The following is a 20,352-nucleotide window of genomic DNA, read 5'->3' as shown; positions in this document are numbered from 1 at the left end:
AGTGGTGCCAGCAGGTCCAGTTAAAGGTCAGATCTGTGGAGAGGCAAGCCCCACCCCAGTAAGAAATTATGTTATTCACAGTATTTTCAGCTATAAAAACACATATAAAATAGGGATTGGCATTCGATTAAATTTTCTTAATCGATCGTTAATTCTCCCGACGATCGATTAATCATTAACGTTTTTTTATAGGAAAAAAACTGCTCTTGTGCGCTGATGCGGTCAACTTCTGTCGGATTGAAGGACATAACTCAGTGGAATACAGTTTAGTGTGACCATATTTGCGTTTGTCAAAACCAGGACACCGTGCGGGAGGTGGGAGGTGGGGACTCGTCAGCGACATTGCACGACTCTCACCTGGCAAAGGTTTTTCGTGTTTTCGGTGTCCTGGTGAGCTTTTTCCCTGTGCTCATGGCCTCACACTTGTCCCAACCGGAATGGAAAGCGTGGAATTTCTTGTACAAGTCATCGTTAAATACGCATTTACGCTTCGGCACGTTGCAGACTGACCGACGGTTTGTGTTTGCTCGCTCCTTCTGAGTGCAGAGACCTACATGTACGGACCCCTGTTTGGTCTCCCTACGCTACATACAGCAACCTACATTTGGTTTGTCGATTAAAATGAACGTAATCGATGAAATTCTTATTGCTCAATTATCGATTAATCGACTAATCATGCCCATCCCTAATATAAAACCTGTACTTGAGTAAATGCAAAATAAACAGATTTACTGGCGTATTCCATGGAGACAAGTAGGTGGCAGACTCCCCAGAAGAAAAGTTACACAGTGTACTTTTCTTTTGTTGCAAATGAACAGTCTTCCCAGCACAGAATATTAGATCATTTTCAAATCCAGTAAAATGTCTCTTTTGGAAATGAGCGAGTCTGAGATCTGGTTGGACAACATGTGATTTCTATGACGTATTTTGCGCTCTCCTGATCATCACGCTTCTGTTTTCTGCTGTGGTAAACAATGAAGATTTAGGAGGGCACTTTATTTACTTATTTTAATTTAAGATTTTAAGATTAATGTGTGTCCCATGATTTTAGTTTGACGTCTATCTAGATAATTTCTTGGAGTGCAACTGCAATTTGGTTATTTATCTTATTGTACGGGTACCAAGAAAAGCATTACTTAGAAACTGGCTCACATTGTACTAGAAAGAGTTGTGAGAAAAAGAAAATTTGGCATTGCATTTTTGTTTTGTAATATAAACAAAACCAAAATATATAGATAAAAATAAGTAAAATAACGGCAGTAGTTGTAATAGTAGTAGTAGTAGGACATATTCTGCATGCCCCAAACATCACCGAGGCGGGACGGGGAGAGGGGGGTCCTTGCGGTTGAGGGGGTAAATTCTCAGGGAGAAGGAGGGGGTGTCGATGTGAGCTAATGCTGTCAGATTATTAGGTCATAATGCAAAGTGATGTAAGGGAGATGTTATAAAAGCTGCCAGCTGCTCTGTAAAGCTGAGAAAAAAAAAAAAACAGCGAGGAGCATTTGAAGCACAGGATATCGGAATAAAAACTACGGTAAGCCAGCACATTATTTGAAAATGCTTCGATATGTACCTACTAAGAACTGTGATTTTGATATTTTTGTCATATTTAAATAAGAAAAAAAAAAGAGATGGCTTTAAGGAGCTACTGAAATTCTGTCAAAAAATCTAAATCAAGCTTAATTTTTGACTTAAATAAGCCTGACTTTATTAACATTTACATACAAGACGATCAATTATCATCCAAAATTGCATTAATACCTTTGTGGTACGTCGTGCAGCCCTAATAAAAATTACTTTATCATTATTAACATCCCTCTAAAGTAGGGGAGTGCAAAAATATTGAAATATTGTTTGATGTGATGATACAGTGTCGATATCGTGGGCTGCTGTATCGATATATCGCTACGAGAATTTTTTTTGGTGTATTTTACTAAATTATTTTGTTACAGCGCTACATTTTGTTACTTGTTTAGAGGAAGGAAACCCGTTTATGTGACACATTTTCACTGTTTTGATGAGTAAAATGGGCGTTTTTCATATGAACTTTGTACAAAAATCACAGCCATGATTTTGACTTTATTTTTTATTGAACTGTATCGAATTGTTTTGAAATATATCAAATCGAATCAAAAGTGCACTGTATTGAAATATGTATCGTATTGTGGCCTATGTATCTAGGTATGTATCGTATTGGCAACTTCTTCATGATACCCAGCCCTTGTCTAAATCAGTGTACCTTAAGGTTCTATATTTCACAAAATTGACCCCTGTGAGCTTTTTAGTCATGTTAGAATGTTGTTACCTCCTCAATAATATACCCAGAGTTGTGTTTTGTTTCATTCACACATGTTTGAGTAATCCTTTATTATTAGTCTGTCTACAACTACAAAGCTCAAAATGCTCTGTTCCACTTTGTGATGTCATGTAGTGGTAATTTTCACATTAACAGCTACCTATTACCTTTTTTTTTTTTTTCAGCAGAGGTGAGCAATTCCAGGATGAAAATGATCAAAATTACTCTAGTCTCTAGTAGGACTGGGTATCATTAAGAAGTTGCAGATACATGGGCCACAATACGACACATATCTCGATACTTTGGGTTTGATTCAGTATATTTCAAATTGATTTGATACAGTTCAATAAAAAATAATGGTTAAATGATGGCTGTGATACTAAAAGTCTTTGTTAAACTACTTCTTGTGCAAAGTTAATATGAAAAACACAAACATTTTAATCCTCAAAACAGTGAAAATGTCAAATGTGTTGCACAAAATGAGTTTCCTTCCACTAAACAAGCAACAAAACTATAGTGCTGTAACAAAATAATTTAGTAAAATATATCAAAAAATACTTTTGGAGATATATCGATACAGTAGTCCCCAATATCGATACTGTATCATCACATGAAACAATACGATATATCGATTTTTCTATATTTTTGCACACCCCTCGTCTCTAGCCTGTGTATGAAGCAGAGCACTTCTTGTATAACCACATGACATCACAAGGTGGAACAGAGTGTTTTCTGTTTCTCAAAGTCTGAACTCAGAGTCTAAAGCCTAAAGACGCAGGGTTTTGTGAGTTAAACATGTGCGAATGAAACAAAACACAACTCCGAGTATGTTTTGATGAGGAAACACTATAATAACACAGATCAGAAAACAGAGTAATATGAGCCCCTTAAATAGTGCGTGTATAGATTGTGTGTGTTATTAATATGATAGTGATGAAAAGATGACGTCAGGCCTGCACACTGCCCCCTTGTTCTCTCTCCCTCTTGTGGCTTGGGGCTGCGCTGCGGTCACAGTCTTGATTGAGCGCGCACATAAACTCAACACTCGCCACACACGCTGCTAAGACATCACAGAACGCCTGGAGGTTTAAAGGGATTAGTCGGGCTATTTTTAATTCGATATATTCAACAACCAACGAATAGCATTGTGTTGTGTTGTGGGTGAAATGTCAGAAACAGACAAAACAATTCCTTAAAAAGTCTGTGCACAAGGGAGTACGAGAAAAGATAAGATAAACATTTTTATAACATTACTGTAATTTCTGAGCACAAATTAACAATCCACTAATACTTGAGATATTAGAACTGCTGGCTCACATCACAGTGGAAAAAGAGTTCTGAGAAGCCACAGAAGATTTGCCATTACATTTTGGTTTTGTAATGTAAACAAAACCAAAAAAAAAGTCAAAGTAGTAGTAGAAGCTGCATATATGACATAGTATAGCGTAAAAAATGTGGGATACTTTTGAATAACAGCAAAAAAACGCAATAATAAAATGTTTCCTGAAGATTATTTCATCTTTAGCAGATAACAAATCTGAACTGTGAGCAACACTTAGCCGTTATTAATGATGATAAAACACTTCAGAAAGTGCTCCACTATGATTTCAAAGTATCAACATTCAGTGCCATACTGAACTTGGACTATAAGTTGCGCTTTTTTTCATGGTTTGGGTGGTCCTGTGACTTATACTCCTATTACTCCTGTACCACTGTCACTTGGCTCTACTGCGCATGTCTCCTACAGAAAGAGCCTCTGTCCTGCTGCAAGTAGTGAAATAAGCAGTCGAAAACAGTAATCGAGCAGCAGAAAGAAAGTTTGGAGTGAGCTTCACAATAACTGTGAGGATGCATCATGCAACTTTCCTGGAAGTCACTGGATGGATCGACAAAGCCTGGACTTCAGTGACACCGAAACCATCCTGTCGGGATTCAGAAAGGCCAGAATAATTCTTTGTTTACCTCCGGAGGTCGCAGAGTTGCTCAGAAGTGACACTGAGAATGAAGAATTGAATGGATTTAGTGATTTGGAGTGAGATGGAGAGTTTGGTAAACTTGTTCTGTTCTGTTATAGTTATCTGAAGAACTGTGACATTAACAGCCTGTTGTTCTCTGTTCTATTGTTATTATTATAATTTGCCTTTCAAGATGAAATGTCGGTTCCTGGTCTCTGATTTTATAAAATAAATTTCCCCAAAAAAGTGAGACTTACAGTCTGGTGCGACTTATATATGTTTTTTTCTTCTTCATTATGCATTTTTTGGCTGGTGCGACTTATAGTCTGAAAATTACGGTACTCAAATTTCTTTCAATTGTATCTCAACTTTAGATAGTAGTTACTGTCTTTACTGTATTTAACCTTATTTAAACTCCTTTTTTGCTCAGTTGTAGTTATGTGTTTGTGCACTGTTGCTGTAAACCAAACTGCCCCTGGGATAAAAAAGGCTCCTCACCTTGAAAGTGAGAATAATACATACTGTATATGACCTTAAAGCAGTAACTATAAATACACACACGTCCATATTAAGCTGCGATTGCAACCTTAAATCTAAATAGATTTATGAGGTAGACCCTTGTTAAATACTTGTAGAACTACTTGTCAGGACACACAGGGCACTTGTATCAGACGCCTGCAGCTGTACTCCTGAAAAGCAGTGTAAATCCTCACAATAAACACTACACACTGTATGAGGCCAAGTTATGAAAATTCACCTGTTGCTCCATGAAACCAGTTGCTTTGACGGGACACAGGTGTTAATTCTCAACACTGAGATGACAATGAAAATAAAAGATCCAAAAATGACTCAAGAGAATTTTTTTAAGAGCCCATATCATGTTATTTTCTGATCTGTGTTTTGTCATTCATGCATAATTAACACACAAATCCTGCATATTTAGGCTGAGTTGTTCTCTCAAACTGAAAACTTTGTTCCACCTTGTGATGTCATGTGGCAATACAGGAAGTGCTCTGTGTTTTTAAACTCCACACACCTTCACTAGAATCATCTGGATAATTTCAGCCCTGGAATTCAGGTGAAAGTTGTTAACTTAAAAACACAACTTCAGGTATATAAAATTTTGTCTTGATAACCACATTCTAAATCAGGGGTCACCAAACTTTTTTTCTCTGGGGGCCACATTATCTCTCCTGACTGTGTTGGGGGGCGGGGTCGAGTCGGCCATATAACAGAATCGCATGACCCTGACGATGCAGATTATATTCTTTGAAAACTGCCACAGTTTCTTTACATAAAAGACAAACTACATGGTCCTTAGGCTGAACAAAAAAATAATCGGTCATCCACTGTTCTATGAAAATCTGTGTATCATTCATTCATTCGTTTTTCAAAATAAAATAAAATAAAAATTTCTTCTGATTTAATTTTTTTTTTTGGTCATAATTATTTTTTTATTTGTTTTTTCAGTTTTCGATTTTATGTTTAAATGAATAATGGACAAATCGGATAAAGGTTGTTTCCTGTTTCTGACACTGCTGTTTTAGTCCTGGTTTAGTCCTGGTTTACGACTGAGATCGGGACCGGGACCAGGACCAGGACCAGGACTGAGACCAGGACCAGACCAGGACCAAGATCGGGACCAGAGTGGGACTCAGACTAGGACTGCCATCGGTTTAGACCTGGTTTAGACCTGTTTCGGTCCTGGTTCAGTCCATATGCGGTGCAAAAGTCCGACATCGCAATTTAAGTCATGGAAACGGAAAACAGCTGTTATCCATTTTTTTTTTTCCATTATTAATTTAAACACAAAATCAAAAACTGAAAAAACAAATCATTAAAAGTTTTTTTTTTTTTCAGTTTGGTTTTGGAGACAATTAATGAAGAAAATAGCTTTTTGTTTGTTTGTTTTCTTATTTTTGGTTTTATTTTGAAAAACAAATGAACGAATGATACACGGATTTTTAAAACCTCTCTCACTCTGTGTCAACTTTTCGTACTTTAACACTCGCAATTTCTCTGTCCTTAACTGCACTACAGAACTCTGTGTGCGTTGACTGTCACTGTTTGATCTCGAGCTGGTCAGGGGAGGAAAATCTGGCGGCAAATAAATAAAATAAATACGTCAGATAATTAGTTACATATAAATGCTTCACATACAGTAAATATAATTTTTTTAATCGAAAAACTCTACAAAATACAAGATGCAGATGTGTTATTATTTGTCAAAAAGTAATAAAAAAAAATAGGCCATGACAACTTTTGAGGATTGCTTGATAGGGCCAGTGGTGGGGCTCCGATCAAAGGTAAGTGGCGGGCCGGAGTTTGATGACCCCTTGTTCTAAATATTACCAGTACTTCAATAACTGATCAGAACTCATCATTATGTGTAACCATCAATCTCCAGATCACAGATTGCGAACCCCTGCCCTCCTCTTTCTCCTTTGACCTGGCTTAGATCTGGGGACGTCCTGGTCAGTGATCAAACGGGGCGACTGCAGACGCGGTTGGTTGGGCAAGAATCCACCTCGTCATGTTAATAAAAGCTCATCAGTGCGATCGAGCGGACCGCGTTATCTGCTTAGGCACCGCATCTGACCTCCCACCAGCAGCAGGGGGCCACGCGCTAATCTGTGCCCGATCTGGAGGCCTGGTCTTGGGGTGAGAGGTGCGGGAGGCGGGGGTCTGGCAGATGGGACAGCGGGCGGTCTCTTTGAAACGGGAGCCAGGACGGGACGTGGAGCGGACATGGCTGAGGAGGGCTTGGGCAGTGGGACAAGGGGCTGTATTCTTCCACTTATCTGTGTGAGGGGCTTAAGTTACTGAGGAGAAGGACACGTGTGCTGATAGATGGAGCGCTGTGTTCAGACAGACTTTTGAAGCTGCTTTGACAAAGTTATGTTCAGGAGCCTGCCCACACAAGCTCGATATAGGAACGTGAGGGAACTTGAAAACACTTTGCCTACATTTGTTGTTACTTATGTAATGCTTGGGGCTCATTGTACAGATTTCGGAGGCAGGTATTTGATTATACTTTAAATCTTGGTAAACATACCGTGAGGCGATCCACATTCTCTGACGGAGAGCTGAGCTGATGCCGTTTTCAGATGCGAGGGGTCTGTGAGAATCGGACTGAAAGGAACGCAGCAGGAACAGCACCTGAAAACACAAGACAAAAAAAAAGTATTACTGGGCAGCAAGATAAAACACAATTGAAAGAAATCACGATCTGAGTCAATGCAAACAACAAAATTGTCTTATTCATAAAACTGACCACAAATATGCTTTAAAATGTGATTCTTGTATTAGTTTAGTTATTCCCATGTTTTTGTCAATTCTCACGCTTTTAAATTGTGAACTTTGAACAGAATCCCATTATTAAAACATAAATCATAAACCTAATTACTTGGTCAAATCCTTGGTCAAAAAAAATCGCAATTAGATAGTTTTTCCCAAATCATTTAGCTCTAATAACCATATTTCCAGGTATTGTTGAACCTTTCCTAAAAGGACCTAAAAGTAATTTTAGTACATTTGTCCTCGCCTGGATTTTTTTCTTAATTTTGCAATTAAAACTCCCCCTTTTACCTCCTAATTAAGTGTTATACATCCTTTTTTTCAGTACAACCTGTTATTTCACAATCTACATGCTGTAGTTGTGTCATATGGCTGCAATAAAAGCTATAGGACCAGAAATAAAAAATAAAAAAATGAATTTAAAAAAAAAACAGAAATTAAAATTCACACTCTTTCATATGAAACACACAGCAAACATGTATAAACAACTTTTTGGGAATTAAAAATACTTAATTTAGACCCTTAGCTACAAAAGTGCAAAATATCAAGTCTGTCAGTAAACCAAAAATATCCTTATTGCCCTCAAAATAAAACAAAAAATGTAATCGCCCCATTATTTTCCATGTTCCAGTTATGGAAACAGCTCGTGTCAGGTTCAGGGCACAGAGCCACATCACTTCCTGCATTTCCATGGTGTATTTTTCATTTGTATTTGTACATTTGAGTGAAATAAACCTTCCAAAAAAATCTAAATAGCAAGGGATGCACAATTACGCAAACCAAGATGTGTAATTTGCCATTTATTTGAGAAATAACTGCATTATAGCGGCTTTTACAAATTGTTACAAACACAGATGCTCAGAGCAGTCGAACATTTTGACTCACTACACTCTTTGGTAAAGTTTGGGTCAATGAAAATGGATGGAGCGCATGTGTTTGGCGGAAAACAAAGTTCCTATTGAACACTCGTTTTTCCTACATCATCACACAGCGTGCGTGTGACGTAGAGTAATGCCAGAAAGCAGCAACTGTCAGTTTTACAAGGGAAAAAAGTAAGTTTCTATCTTTTATGGCTGGAAAGCTATGTGTGAGTACCGTATTTTTGGGACTATAAGTCGCAACGGACTATAAGTCGCACTTTTTGGGGGAAATTTATGTTATAAAATCAGGGACCAGGAACCGACATTTCATCTTGAAAGGCAAGTTATAGTAATAATAACAATAGAACAGAGAACAACAGGGTGAATAGGTGTTAATATGTTAACGTAACGTATTAACAGTTATTCAGATAACTATAGCATAAACAACAGAACATAAGTTTACCAAACTCTCGATCTCACTCCAAATCACTAAATCCACTGAATTCTTCATCCTCAGTGTCACTTCTGAGCAACTCCGCACAACTTCGATTGTCATGGGAGTCCATGCTTTGTCATCCAATGACTTCCAGGAAAGTTGCATGGCGCACCCTAAAGGCTGCTGTGAAGCTGTGTTCTCCATTCCCGCTTTCTGCCAGTCCCTCACAAGTTTCTCGCTCACTCCAAACTTTCTTTCTGCTGCTCGATTACTGTTTTCTGCCGCATATTTCACTACTTGCAGCAGGACAGTGGCTTTTCTGCCAGAGACGTGCAGAAAACTGACCCACAAGATTAGAGCGCCCTCTCACAGCTGTCAGTCCGAAAATTTTAATATATAAGTCGCACCGGAGTATAAGTCGCAGGACCACCCAAACCATGAAAAAAGTGCCACTTATAGTCTGAAAAATACCATAAAGTCAGTCTGAAAAGGTTAAATGCCCAGCTGTCAAGCACTAACCAAGTCCAACACTGCTTACCTTTCGAGGTTAGATGAGGTCATTAATATTAATATTTTGACTTATTCTCACACATACATACTTCAAACTCTAATCCAGACAATACGTTAGCCTAATTTCCCTACTCAATATTTATCAGCGGGTCTAGGTTATTCAGTGTAAAGACGTAAATGAGTAAAGTGCAATTATTAAAGTATGCTGAGTAACTGGATTCGTATGGGACAAGTGGCAGAAATATAGATAGTGATCCACTGCCTACTTTAAAGGCATGCGCTGAGATGCCAGGCCGTGACTCATGTAGTGTCTAAAAGTGTCCTGGATGTCCTCAAACAGACTGAACTCAAGCAGTGGGACGGTGGGTGGAGTAGCAGCCTTGGACTTAACATCACAGTGCCCTCAAGCTGAAAGGTCGTGGGTTCAGATAGGGCCTTGTTGTTTTAGCAAATGTGGATTTCCTCCCAATGACCCACTTTCCTTTCAGAAACAAGCACTTTGGTGGAGCAGACAGGCTGAGAATGGAAGAAAACTGTACTTCTTGTCTATATGTTTGGAGTTTGTGGTCAGTGATGATTGGCCCATAGAAAATGCCTGGTTAAAACAAGAATAAGCACTTCATGTATATTCTACACTGATTATGTGGGCAGTGCTTCAGGAAATCCTCAAGGCCTTCACTCTGTCTACTCACAAGACAATTGTATCATAAGGTCTACAGTTTCAAAGCAAAATGAAGTAGTAAGAACTTAGTAACCCCTGCCCTTATTTCCTTAGTTCACTTGCCTTTTTTTTTTTTTTTTTTTATTAACCATTCTAGACTTGTATAAATGCATATAATACAAAAGAGTAGTGACATTTCATGACACATTTTGGCCCAAATTTTTTCAGTTTTCAATCTACACCATAAAATCACAGTAGGTAGTATAAACGATACAAATTACCTTTTTGGTTTTTTTTTTCCCCCAAAAGTGTGAAACAACTCAGAGAGAGTCTGAGTTAGACTCAGGCTACTGCAGAAACACAACAGTTATCTTTTTTCTATAAACTTCATGATAACTGACATGCCTTTACCCACTATAATTAATCAAACCTATATAATCATGTTTCACTCGTTCATTCATTTTTTAAAATAAAAAACTAAAATAAGAAAACAAAAAAACTACTTTTTTTTCGTTATTTGTTTCCAAAACCAAAATGAAAAAACAGATAACGATTTGTTTTTTTTTGTATATGTTTAAATTAATAACGGAAAAAACATTTCCGTGACTTAAACTGTGATGCCGGACTTTTGTTCTGCATCGCAGTTTATGCAGCACATACGGACTAAACCAGGTCTAAACCAGGTCTAAATCAAACTGAACCAGGACTAAAACAGGACTAAGTCCCAGTCTCCTGATCACCTGACACTGGGCATCTCTGGGCCCATCCTGACACTCCTGGTTTAGTCCTGGTTTAGGACTGAGACCAGGACTGAGACCAGGACTGAGACCAGGACTGAGACCAGGACCAGACCGGGACTGATACCAGACCAGACCAGAAGTGAGACCAGGACTGAGCCAGGTACCAGACCAGGACTGAGACTGGTTCAGTCCTGGTGTATTTCTGGTTTAGACCTGGTTTAGTCCATATGTGGTGCAAAAATCTGGCATCGCAGTTTAAGTTATGGAAACGGGAAACGGCCGTTATCTGTTTTTTTTCCCATTATTCATTTATATATCAATTTTTTTCATTTTGGTTTTGGAGACAAATAATGAAGAAAATAGCTGTTTCTTTCTGTTTGCTTCTTATTTTTGGTTTTATTTTGAAAAACAAATGAACAAATGATAACACAAATTACCAAATTGTCAAAGAAAAACATCTCTTAAAAGGTGCCACATTGTTCCACTGGAGCAAAGCAGATGACTGTACAAGGCCAAGTTACAGAGAGGCAAGTCCACTCCAAGTATGAATGTTTATCATAACACTTAATTAAATAAATACAAGATAAATAAGTTTAATGCTTTACTGTTCATGGACACAAGCAGGTGACAGAACTCAAAACTTACTTACTGCCTTTTTTCTTCTTTTTATTTTTTTGCAAATTGTTTCAAGCATCTTCACCACAGCTTTCTGTCTAGCTCAAGCTCAAATAGTTAGAAGAGAAAGTCTGGTCTCGTGTCTGTGTTGTTTACTAAATAAAAAGTGAAAGCGTGTTGCCAACTGTGCAGCAGCCAGAGAGGATTACACAGGGCTGCAGACAGGATAGCCCTGAGGCACTCACATCACCAAACCTCAGCGCACTATAGCACTTATGTTTGACCAGAGGAGTGACAGACGACGCAGGAGAAGCAACTCATTCAGCTAAATTATACTTTTTATATGGAGTGAATGGAGCTGAGCACTAGAGGTTTGTTAGATGTGTTTTTCGCTCCATAAACTACACTGGAGAAAAGTGTCTAAAGCCACGTTCACTGCATAGTACTGTCAAGCTACTATGGTACTTTCGAATAGAGTCATGTCCTTTTGTTTATTATTGTATTTGAAAAGTAGTGGTAGAAAGTAGGGCCCGACCGATATGAGCACTTAGACACATATTGGCCTAAATCTTGCCAATATGGTCCGATAGTCGATGTGAGCAGGTTATACCTCATTATAAAGCTTAGACTCTATATCGTGTACATTTAATCCAATTTACAGACAGATAAATGTTGTAATATGTGGCACCGCATCAATATTTATCTGCAGAGTAAAGCTTTGGGGGCAGGTACTTGGATATACAAAATTGTGCAGAATTGTCTTTTTGGTGCTCTTCAGTGTACAGACCAGTCTTAAATACAAAGTAAGAAAAAACTGAGGCACTCAAGAAGTACAAAATAATCAAAATCCTTTAATACCACATGGCAGATAAAGTTAAAATCACGCCAACGCGTTTCGTCCCTCTGGCCTTCATCAGGGCAAACTGTATCTGTATTATCTGCAGAGTAATTTGTGTGTGTGTGTGTGGCTGTACCGCCCCAGAGTCACATCGCTCACATGTGCTTGTTTACACATGCAGCTGCTGTCAATTATTTTGTATGGACGATCTTCTGAGTCAGGATTGAAAGGACACTTATTTATGAAGACTTATGATCTGAGAGGTGTCTATATGAACTGTGAGTGTTGCAAATGTATCGGCTTTGAAGCTACTTTTGGTTCTTTCTCATTGTTTAGCTGATATTGGCTTACTATAGTGGCTGTACATGTCACTGGACGTGCACTGATATGTAAATGCGCTGTGAATAGAGGTGTGAATGATCAGTATTTACACATAATTAAATACCGCAGCGTGCATGCATTTACTGCTAAAGGCTGATAGCGGTAGTTTACTTTCCTTACTGGATAGAATGTCATGCAAAAATGCCATTAGGCCAACCTACTGTCTTTAAATATGACCGTAAAGAGGCAGAACAACAATAAATGTAGCCTAAATAAAAACAATTTAAAATCCAGTAGAGCCAGACTTAAGTTTTATAATCAGTTTTTACATCTCTAAATAAATCGTTTTTTATATTGGCTATCGGCAGCTCCAACTCCTGTTTTATCAGTATCATATCGGCTGCAAAAAAATCCATATCGGTCAGGCCCTAGTAGAAAGCACACCACCTACTTGTTACTTTGTCTGTAATGTGCCACAATAGGGCATTAAACTGCATTGCATTTATACAATCTCAGGTGCTGTTGCAAAAAAACAAACAAACAAAACATGTTGAAATACCTGAATTCATACATGTGAGCAGGCTTGCCTCTCCGCAGATCTGACCTAGAAGCAACCATCATGTCATCATGGAAGACACATAGGTTTAAAGCCATAATGTGGAACTTTCCCAGAAAAGTGTATTTATGTCAAAACTGTACAATTTCTGAAATTCAGGTTATGGAATGAATAACACTTTCCTTGAGACACTCCTCAGATAAAGAACTATATTGGAAAAAGTGGAAATCTTACAATCAAAACAAATCCTAATGTAATTTTTTATACATCTTTGCAGATATCTTTTGCTTGATGGCCTCCTATTTTATTTTTATTTCATTTTTAGTTATTTTTCATTTTTTTGGTTGGTCTGACAATTTATTCTGTTTCACAATACTAATAATTTGTGTATGTAAATATGTGATATACATAACTAAAATGTTCTAATAAAAATAAAGTAAAAATAAACTGTACAATTTCTCTTGCTTTACAATTCTGCGCATTATTCATTCAATTCACATCCTTAGAAAAAAAATGTGGAAACCCAGTTCTCTTTTAAGACACCTGCAGTAAAAAGCAAAAAATGCAACACAACTACCGTTTTTCTAAAAAGAGCCTCCTATTGTTGACCAGGAGAAGTATTTTGAGTGAGTGTGTGAGCGAGCGGCCCGTAGCAGGTGGATGGTGGCTGGGAGTGTCCAGAAAGGTTCGGCACAACGGCTGGATGACTGGGGTGTGTATTCTGGGCCATGGTAAGTATACTCTTTAAGCTGGGCCTATAGCCACAGACCAGGAGGAAGCCATTCATTACGCCGTACAGAGAAGGCAACGTGGGGAAAAACCAGCCCGACCACGTAGCACCGAGCCTGGCCACCGAGCCCTGGCCTGCCCCCTGGTCCCTCCTGCAGACTCCACGCCCAGCTACACCCAGGGTCCAACAAACAGCCTCTGCTCTGGCAAATCCGTCACTCACAACAAGATGAGCACAAGGGAAGAAGAGGCAGACGTCAGTTTGGTCAGAAAAAAGTATATACTGTATAATGATGAGGTAAAGGACTTGAAATTGTTAAACGTGTGCAGTATCCAAGGCAACAGAAAAATAGTAAAATAGTTTTAACTTTTTAAACTAGTTTGAACTCTGGTACACAAAATATAACTTAAGATTTAATAAGGTCTGCTTTGTTGACAGTGCTGTAAACTCTTGGACCTCTCTAAATGAGCTTCTTGTTGTAATCTCCTGAAATGTTTTTAATTTCACAGGTGTACCATGTCAGGGTCAAGAAATGCCACAAGTGCAATAAAATTTATATAACACATTTTTTAGTTATTTTGAGTTTATATGAGTTATGTGTCCTTTCATAATTTCGATGCTATCAGTGAGAATCTAAAATGTAAAGAAGCATGGAAATAAAGAGCAAAAATGTATATTAAAAAAAAAAAAGTGTGTCCAAACTTTTGATTGGTAGTATGTATGGGGGTGGTAGACACGGAGTTGATTCATGAGATCACCTATTGAAAATGTTCAATTCCTGCTACTGGCATCTGCACCATTCATTCATGTTCTTGGTCAAGGCACTCTATTTTATCTAAATTGTTGTTTGTAAAGGCCATAGGGGTGATAGATACAAAACAGCAGACATGGGCTGTCAGTCTGCCCCAGGACAATTGTGGCCACACAGTAGCTTACCACAAAAATGTAGGGGAGGGAATGAATGAGTAACAAAGGCTATACAAAATGCACAATAACTGAGTTAATTGAGTTGGGTTTCAGCATCCTGCAACATTGAGGATTTTTTCTGACTGAAAAATATATATCTTATTTTAAATACAATTTTGATCTCTGTGATCACGATGGCAACTGTCCAAATTTCTCATAATCTCATCACATATCTCAAATGAAGAACACACTACATTGAAAGACCACAAATGTTCTATTTTGTGTATAATTAATTAATTCTTGTTCATTAATGGCTATATCAGCTTGTCAAAGACTGATCCCGTCAGATCTCAGAAGCGAAGCAAGGCCGGGCCTGGTTAGTACCTGGATGGGAGACCGCTGGGAAAATCAGGTGTCACAGTGGGGTGCCAGTCACAAAAACTGTTGTTGTGTGTGTGTTGGTGGTGGTCAGAGGGATCGATGGCGCTGATTGGCTGGCACCCGCGCTTCTGTCAGTCTGCCCCAGGGCAACTGTGGCTACAACAGCAGCTTACCATCACTGGGTATGGAGTAAATGAATAATGCTCTATAAAGCGTCTATGTGACAAGTGTCTGTGAAAAGTGCTATATAAATAAAAAACTTACTTCAAAAACAAACTCTGAATGAACTATATCAAAAAAAAAAAAAAAACATCATTCTCTACCTGCTCATCTCCTCACCTCTAACCTAGACTCTAACATGACATAAGGAGACAGCAGGGACAGTATATTTTATGCTTATTACTGGGCTGCTCTTATGAAATCAGTAGACTGGTTCACCATCACAGGCTCCGTTATTATAAGGTTTGGTTTGCAGCGACTCCCATGATGCTTTGCTCAAGATACACCTCATGCACTGCATTGGGAAGTCCCGCTCATGGGAGGCTCAACCGGCTCAATCCAGAATCGGCAAATATACGGCATATTTATAGTAAAGCAGCAGCCACCCGGTTCCTCCCAAAGAAACATAACTACACTCTCTCCATGTGGGACGGGACGTTGGAGTCATGCTATTAGAGATTATATAACTCCTGGGGCAACAGTCAGGTCAGATGGGCATTAGTTTAGTCTTGAGTTTTGTTTCAAACACTCACCTGAAAACATAAAGATCCTATATTATGCAAAATCAACTTGACTGTCAGCTTTTAGTCATTTTGCAATGTTGTTGCTACCTCAAAAATATACCTAGCGTTGTGTTTTAGGTCATTCACATGTTTGAGTAATCTGAATTGTCAGGCTGTCTGCAAAGCTCAAAATGCTCTGTTCTACCTTGTGATGTCATCAAGTGGTAGTTTTAAAGTTAACAGCTATTTTTAGCCTCAGTGGAACGCAATACACTAGAAAAACCGTGGGTGAGCATAAACCTTAAAAAAAATGTTTTGTTCTGTTAAGATTGTAACAGATGTAGAAGTTTGGCAATTCCAGGGCTGCAAATAACTCAACTGCTTCTACTGAAGGCGTATGGACTTTAAAAACACAGTGGATGACATCACAAGGTGGTACAGAGTATTTTCTATTGAGCCTAAATATGCATTGTTTGTTTGTTAAAGATGTTTGAATGAAGCAAAACACTGTGTATGTTTTTAAAATGTTTGATCACTGTACGTATCATTTTTATGAATTTTCCTTGCAACTGTTTTCATTGCTCAAACACACATTGAGAAACATACATTCTTACTGTAAGTGAGCCTCTCACAGATCTGACCTGTAACCTGTAACCCAGGGGTCTCAAATTCGATTGGAGCAGGGGCAGAAGTCATAAAATCAGTGCTGGCTGGGGGCCGCATATTATATAACATATGACCACCAAACTATCACGCAACCTCACATAGAATAAACTTGAATGCAACGTGTAGTCTGAAGCATGATGTGAGATAAAGATATTTAATGATATAGATATGTTGTATTGCAAACTATATGAATTGAATTTTTTTTTTTTTTTTGACACAATAAGTGAAGCAAAATTAAAACAAACACTTCATGATCTCTCTCCCTTTCAGTTTAGAGGGGGAAAAAATTTATCTTTTGATTTCTTTGATCGTATTATCGTCTTATATTATTATTTTTATATTATTTTTGTACATCCACTTTATCCATTTCTGCATAAAAACAATCCACAGCAGGATGTTTTGTGGCTGGCATGTAAATTAAACCATGTTAAATAACAATTAAACATGTATAAGTACTAAATAAAGGCCAATGCACACATTTAAAACTATTTTTGTGTTTAATAATGCAAGTGTAAAGGTAATGGTTGGAGGTGCTTTAGAGCTGTTGACGCCCCAGCAAACTCCTCTGCTCCTCCACTACGGCCGCTCCTTTTGGGCAGCTGGATGGCTGTGCTCTTTGACTTTCAAAACCAAACTTCAGGAGACGCAGCTCCTCATGTGCTGAGAAGAGTTTAGAGGAGTTCCTGCACCTGGACAGTTTCTCGTTGTCTTTGTGCGTTAGATCTCCACCAACATCAATACAAATGGTTTGAATGACCATTATAGGTGCTTTAAGTTTTTCTTTCATCTTCTCTTGGGCCTTACTGGTGTTGGCGAGCTCTTGTTTGAGCTGGACATCATCTCTCACTGAATTGTTATAGAAACATCTTATCTTCTTGTATGCACTAACTTGGTTTTCCAGCTCTTTACCTTTAGAGAGAAACTTTGAGTTTTTGCAAATCCAAGTCCTTTTCTTTGCCAGTCCTCTACTGAGTCTTAAGCTTGCAGTCCAAAAAAATTGCTTTTTTGGACTTGATCTGCAAACTTGACCCTTGTCCGCTCCAACTCTTCACGCAGCGTCCTGACCAGAGTGCTGTCCTCCAGGGGTGGAAGTTCCTGGACCAGACTTCTTTCCTCATGGTTTGTGGAGTCCTGGATGTTGGGAGACACCAGTTGGGTCTCCTCTGGCTCCTGAGCGCCCCCTGTTGGTGTGGGGCACAGCAGAGCCTCCAGGTCGAAGTCCTCATCATAGAGGTATGTGTCATCCTCTGATGTACAGAGGTACCAGGGCTTTGTTGAGAAAGTAGTCGAGCTAACCATGTGTGTGTGCGTATTCAGCAGTGTCCTGAGAAGTTATGACCCAAACATGGTCTCTTGAGAACAGAACATTTTGTGTAGAATGTGACCGCTCCTGGTGATCAAGGAATTTATCCATGGGTTTATAAAATGATTAGCACTGTTAGAAATTAACTATTCAACTAACTATTAATAAATCAAAATTATTATATTATTGCTTTAACACACAAAAAAAGCATCACACCAGCATCACACACACTAGGGTAAGGGTTTCAGTCAGCATTTATGATCATCTACATTCATGTGTGTTGAACATATGTGTGTTGTAAGTGCGTTCAGTATACATATTACTAAGTTGTATGCTTTGTAATATTGCTAATATTTCAGATTTTATTCTATTTGTGACTTGTCAGTTGCTCATCCTATCACTGGTTTTTAATTAACTACATTTTGGTGACAGATGTTACTTCATTTTGACATCACTGGTGATAAATGCCAAAGGGTTGTGTGTGTTTAGTATTCCTGTATTTCCATATGCACATAAATATGTAATAAAAAAAAAAAAAAAGTTGTAATCTGTAACTGTGTCCACTGCTTGTCTCCACAGAGATAGCTGACGTTTGATGCAGCACTGTGAAACAACATGTCCTTGGATAAAAGAAATGTACGGGAATTCCACCAGAAAAGTTACATAGTGCAACATTAATATTTTTTCTGTTCTATTAATAATTCTGTTACACAATTGTAATTTCAATCATTCAGAAATGGCTAAAAAGAAAAAAAGAAAGAATTTTTAAATTGTAGACTACAGTAACACGGTTTACTGGTCACTGAATTTTAAATATTTCTGTGAGAAAGGGAAAGAGGGGAAAAAAAAAACACTTACTGACCAAAAGTTTCGAGGAAAAACCAGTACTTCCAATAATAAAATGACTATAAAGGTTTCCACTTATCCGAGTGTTTTGAAATAGGTGGCACCCTGACCATGATGCTGCAGTGACAGGGCAGAGCTACCCTATATGCCACAAAAGTATTCAAAAGAACATATATGTATGAAATGTATATTTTTCCTCTAGAAAATGTCCCCATGGTAAATGTACTGTAACAGGTAAGTAGCACTTTAAAGTTAAATACAAAACTGGCTAAATATACTGCTTGTCAACACAGTATGGAAGAAGAAAATGGCAGGTATCTAGTGCACTCAAGCATGAACGCTTTCCCCATTTTCCTCACAAAAAAATAAAGTTATAAAAATGTCCGTCTACCCAAAACAAAATCAACCAAATATTGATGGATACCTACTTATGCCATTCAAATTGTATAGTTCAGTTTTGACCAAATGTGACTTCTACTGTAGGTGAAATGTCAACAGAATTATGGTAAAGTCTGAAACTCCCATAGGCTTTGGTTAGACGACATAAAAAAAAAATCTATATCGGTATGTCTTGCCTTGTTTTGTAGCGAGGCGTAACTGTGCATATGTTGCAACGGCTCTGCGTCCGCTTTTGGAGGTGGTAAAAATAGTTTTGGTGGATGTGAGGTCCCTCCAGACTCTGTTATCAAGCCACTGTCCCGCCCACTGCCGCAACCACAGCCGGCCCACACGCTCCACGCGCCGCAGAGGGCAAGTGCAAATAATGGTGCGCCCATTCGAGGTTCGGACCAGTACAAAAAATACACTTAAAGAGAAAGAGGAGAAAGGCTCGGTGTTCACATAAAAAGCCAACGACAGAGGTTAGGCAAAGTTTGGACGCGCCCATTTGCGCCAAAAGCGATCCCCATAAAGGCATGGCTGGTTTGAAAAGATATAAAGTTGCACAATCACTACTCTACTGGAGCTCAAAACAATGCAGTTTGGTACTTGTTTTGTTATATTTAGATTTATTTGTAATTTACTGACTCTTACTTGGGAATCTGAATATTCAAATTTATTGTCAATCATCACTATAAATTAAGTCTTATATGAAACAAGACATTTTTGTATAAGACTTGGCAGCTTTCAATATTTTTCAGGTACCAAGTACTTTAACGATATCTACAAAGTTTCTGTATTCATTATAAAATTACAAAACAGACTCACAATGCTCCTGAATTTCATTAAACTCAATTTCTTTGAATAAAAATGTACTCTTTAATCATTAATTGGTGGTGAGGTTGCCATAGAGACAAAATACTATGCACACCTCGACCCACTGGGACTTTTTTTGTTTTCTTTACAGTACTGTTTTCTGTACCAACATTTTTTATATACAGTCGTCCCTCACTATAACGTGGTTCACCTTTTGCAGCCTTCCTATTTTGTGGACTTTTTTTAGTGCAATTTTTCATGCTTTTTTTTTTTTTTTTATAAAGCGTATGAATGCGCATTTTGTTCCTCCCCCTGTGTCCTGATTGGCTAAAGGATTGTAGACCATTGACAATCAGTCTCCTCCGTGCCGTGTCTCCTGAATGCGTTCAACTTGCCAAATTTACATAAATGTTCGATCTCTATCAGTGTGATTCTGAAGTGCTGTATGTTTGCAAGTTTTCTCCCCGACAAAACCCACAATGTCGACGAAACGTTCTGCATGCAAAGGAAAATGCAAAC

At 38.3% G+C, this 20,352-nt stretch overlaps 1 protein-coding gene across 1 annotated transcript in view; it reads right to left on the bottom strand.

Moving 5' to 3' along the window:
• Positions 1 to 20,352, bottom strand: part of thada (THADA armadillo repeat containing) — a 220,901-nt gene that overhangs the window by 86,838 nt on the left and 113,711 nt on the right. Inside the window, 1 exon segment of the mRNA XM_055162731.1 lies at positions 7,307 to 7,410. Coding sequence (XP_055018706.1) covers positions 7,307 to 7,410 — 104 coding nt within the window.

Source organism: Boleophthalmus pectinirostris, unplaced genomic scaffold (assembly GCF_026225935.1).
Source record: "Boleophthalmus pectinirostris isolate CB_2022bp ecotype Guang Dong unplaced genomic scaffold, ASM2622593v1 HiC_scaffold_5, whole genome shotgun sequence".
Lineage (NCBI taxonomy): Eukaryota > Metazoa > Chordata > Actinopteri > Gobiiformes > Gobiidae > Boleophthalmus > Boleophthalmus pectinirostris.
The sequence above is the reverse complement of the archived record's forward strand: the minus strand, read 5'-3'. Positions and strand labels throughout refer to the sequence as shown.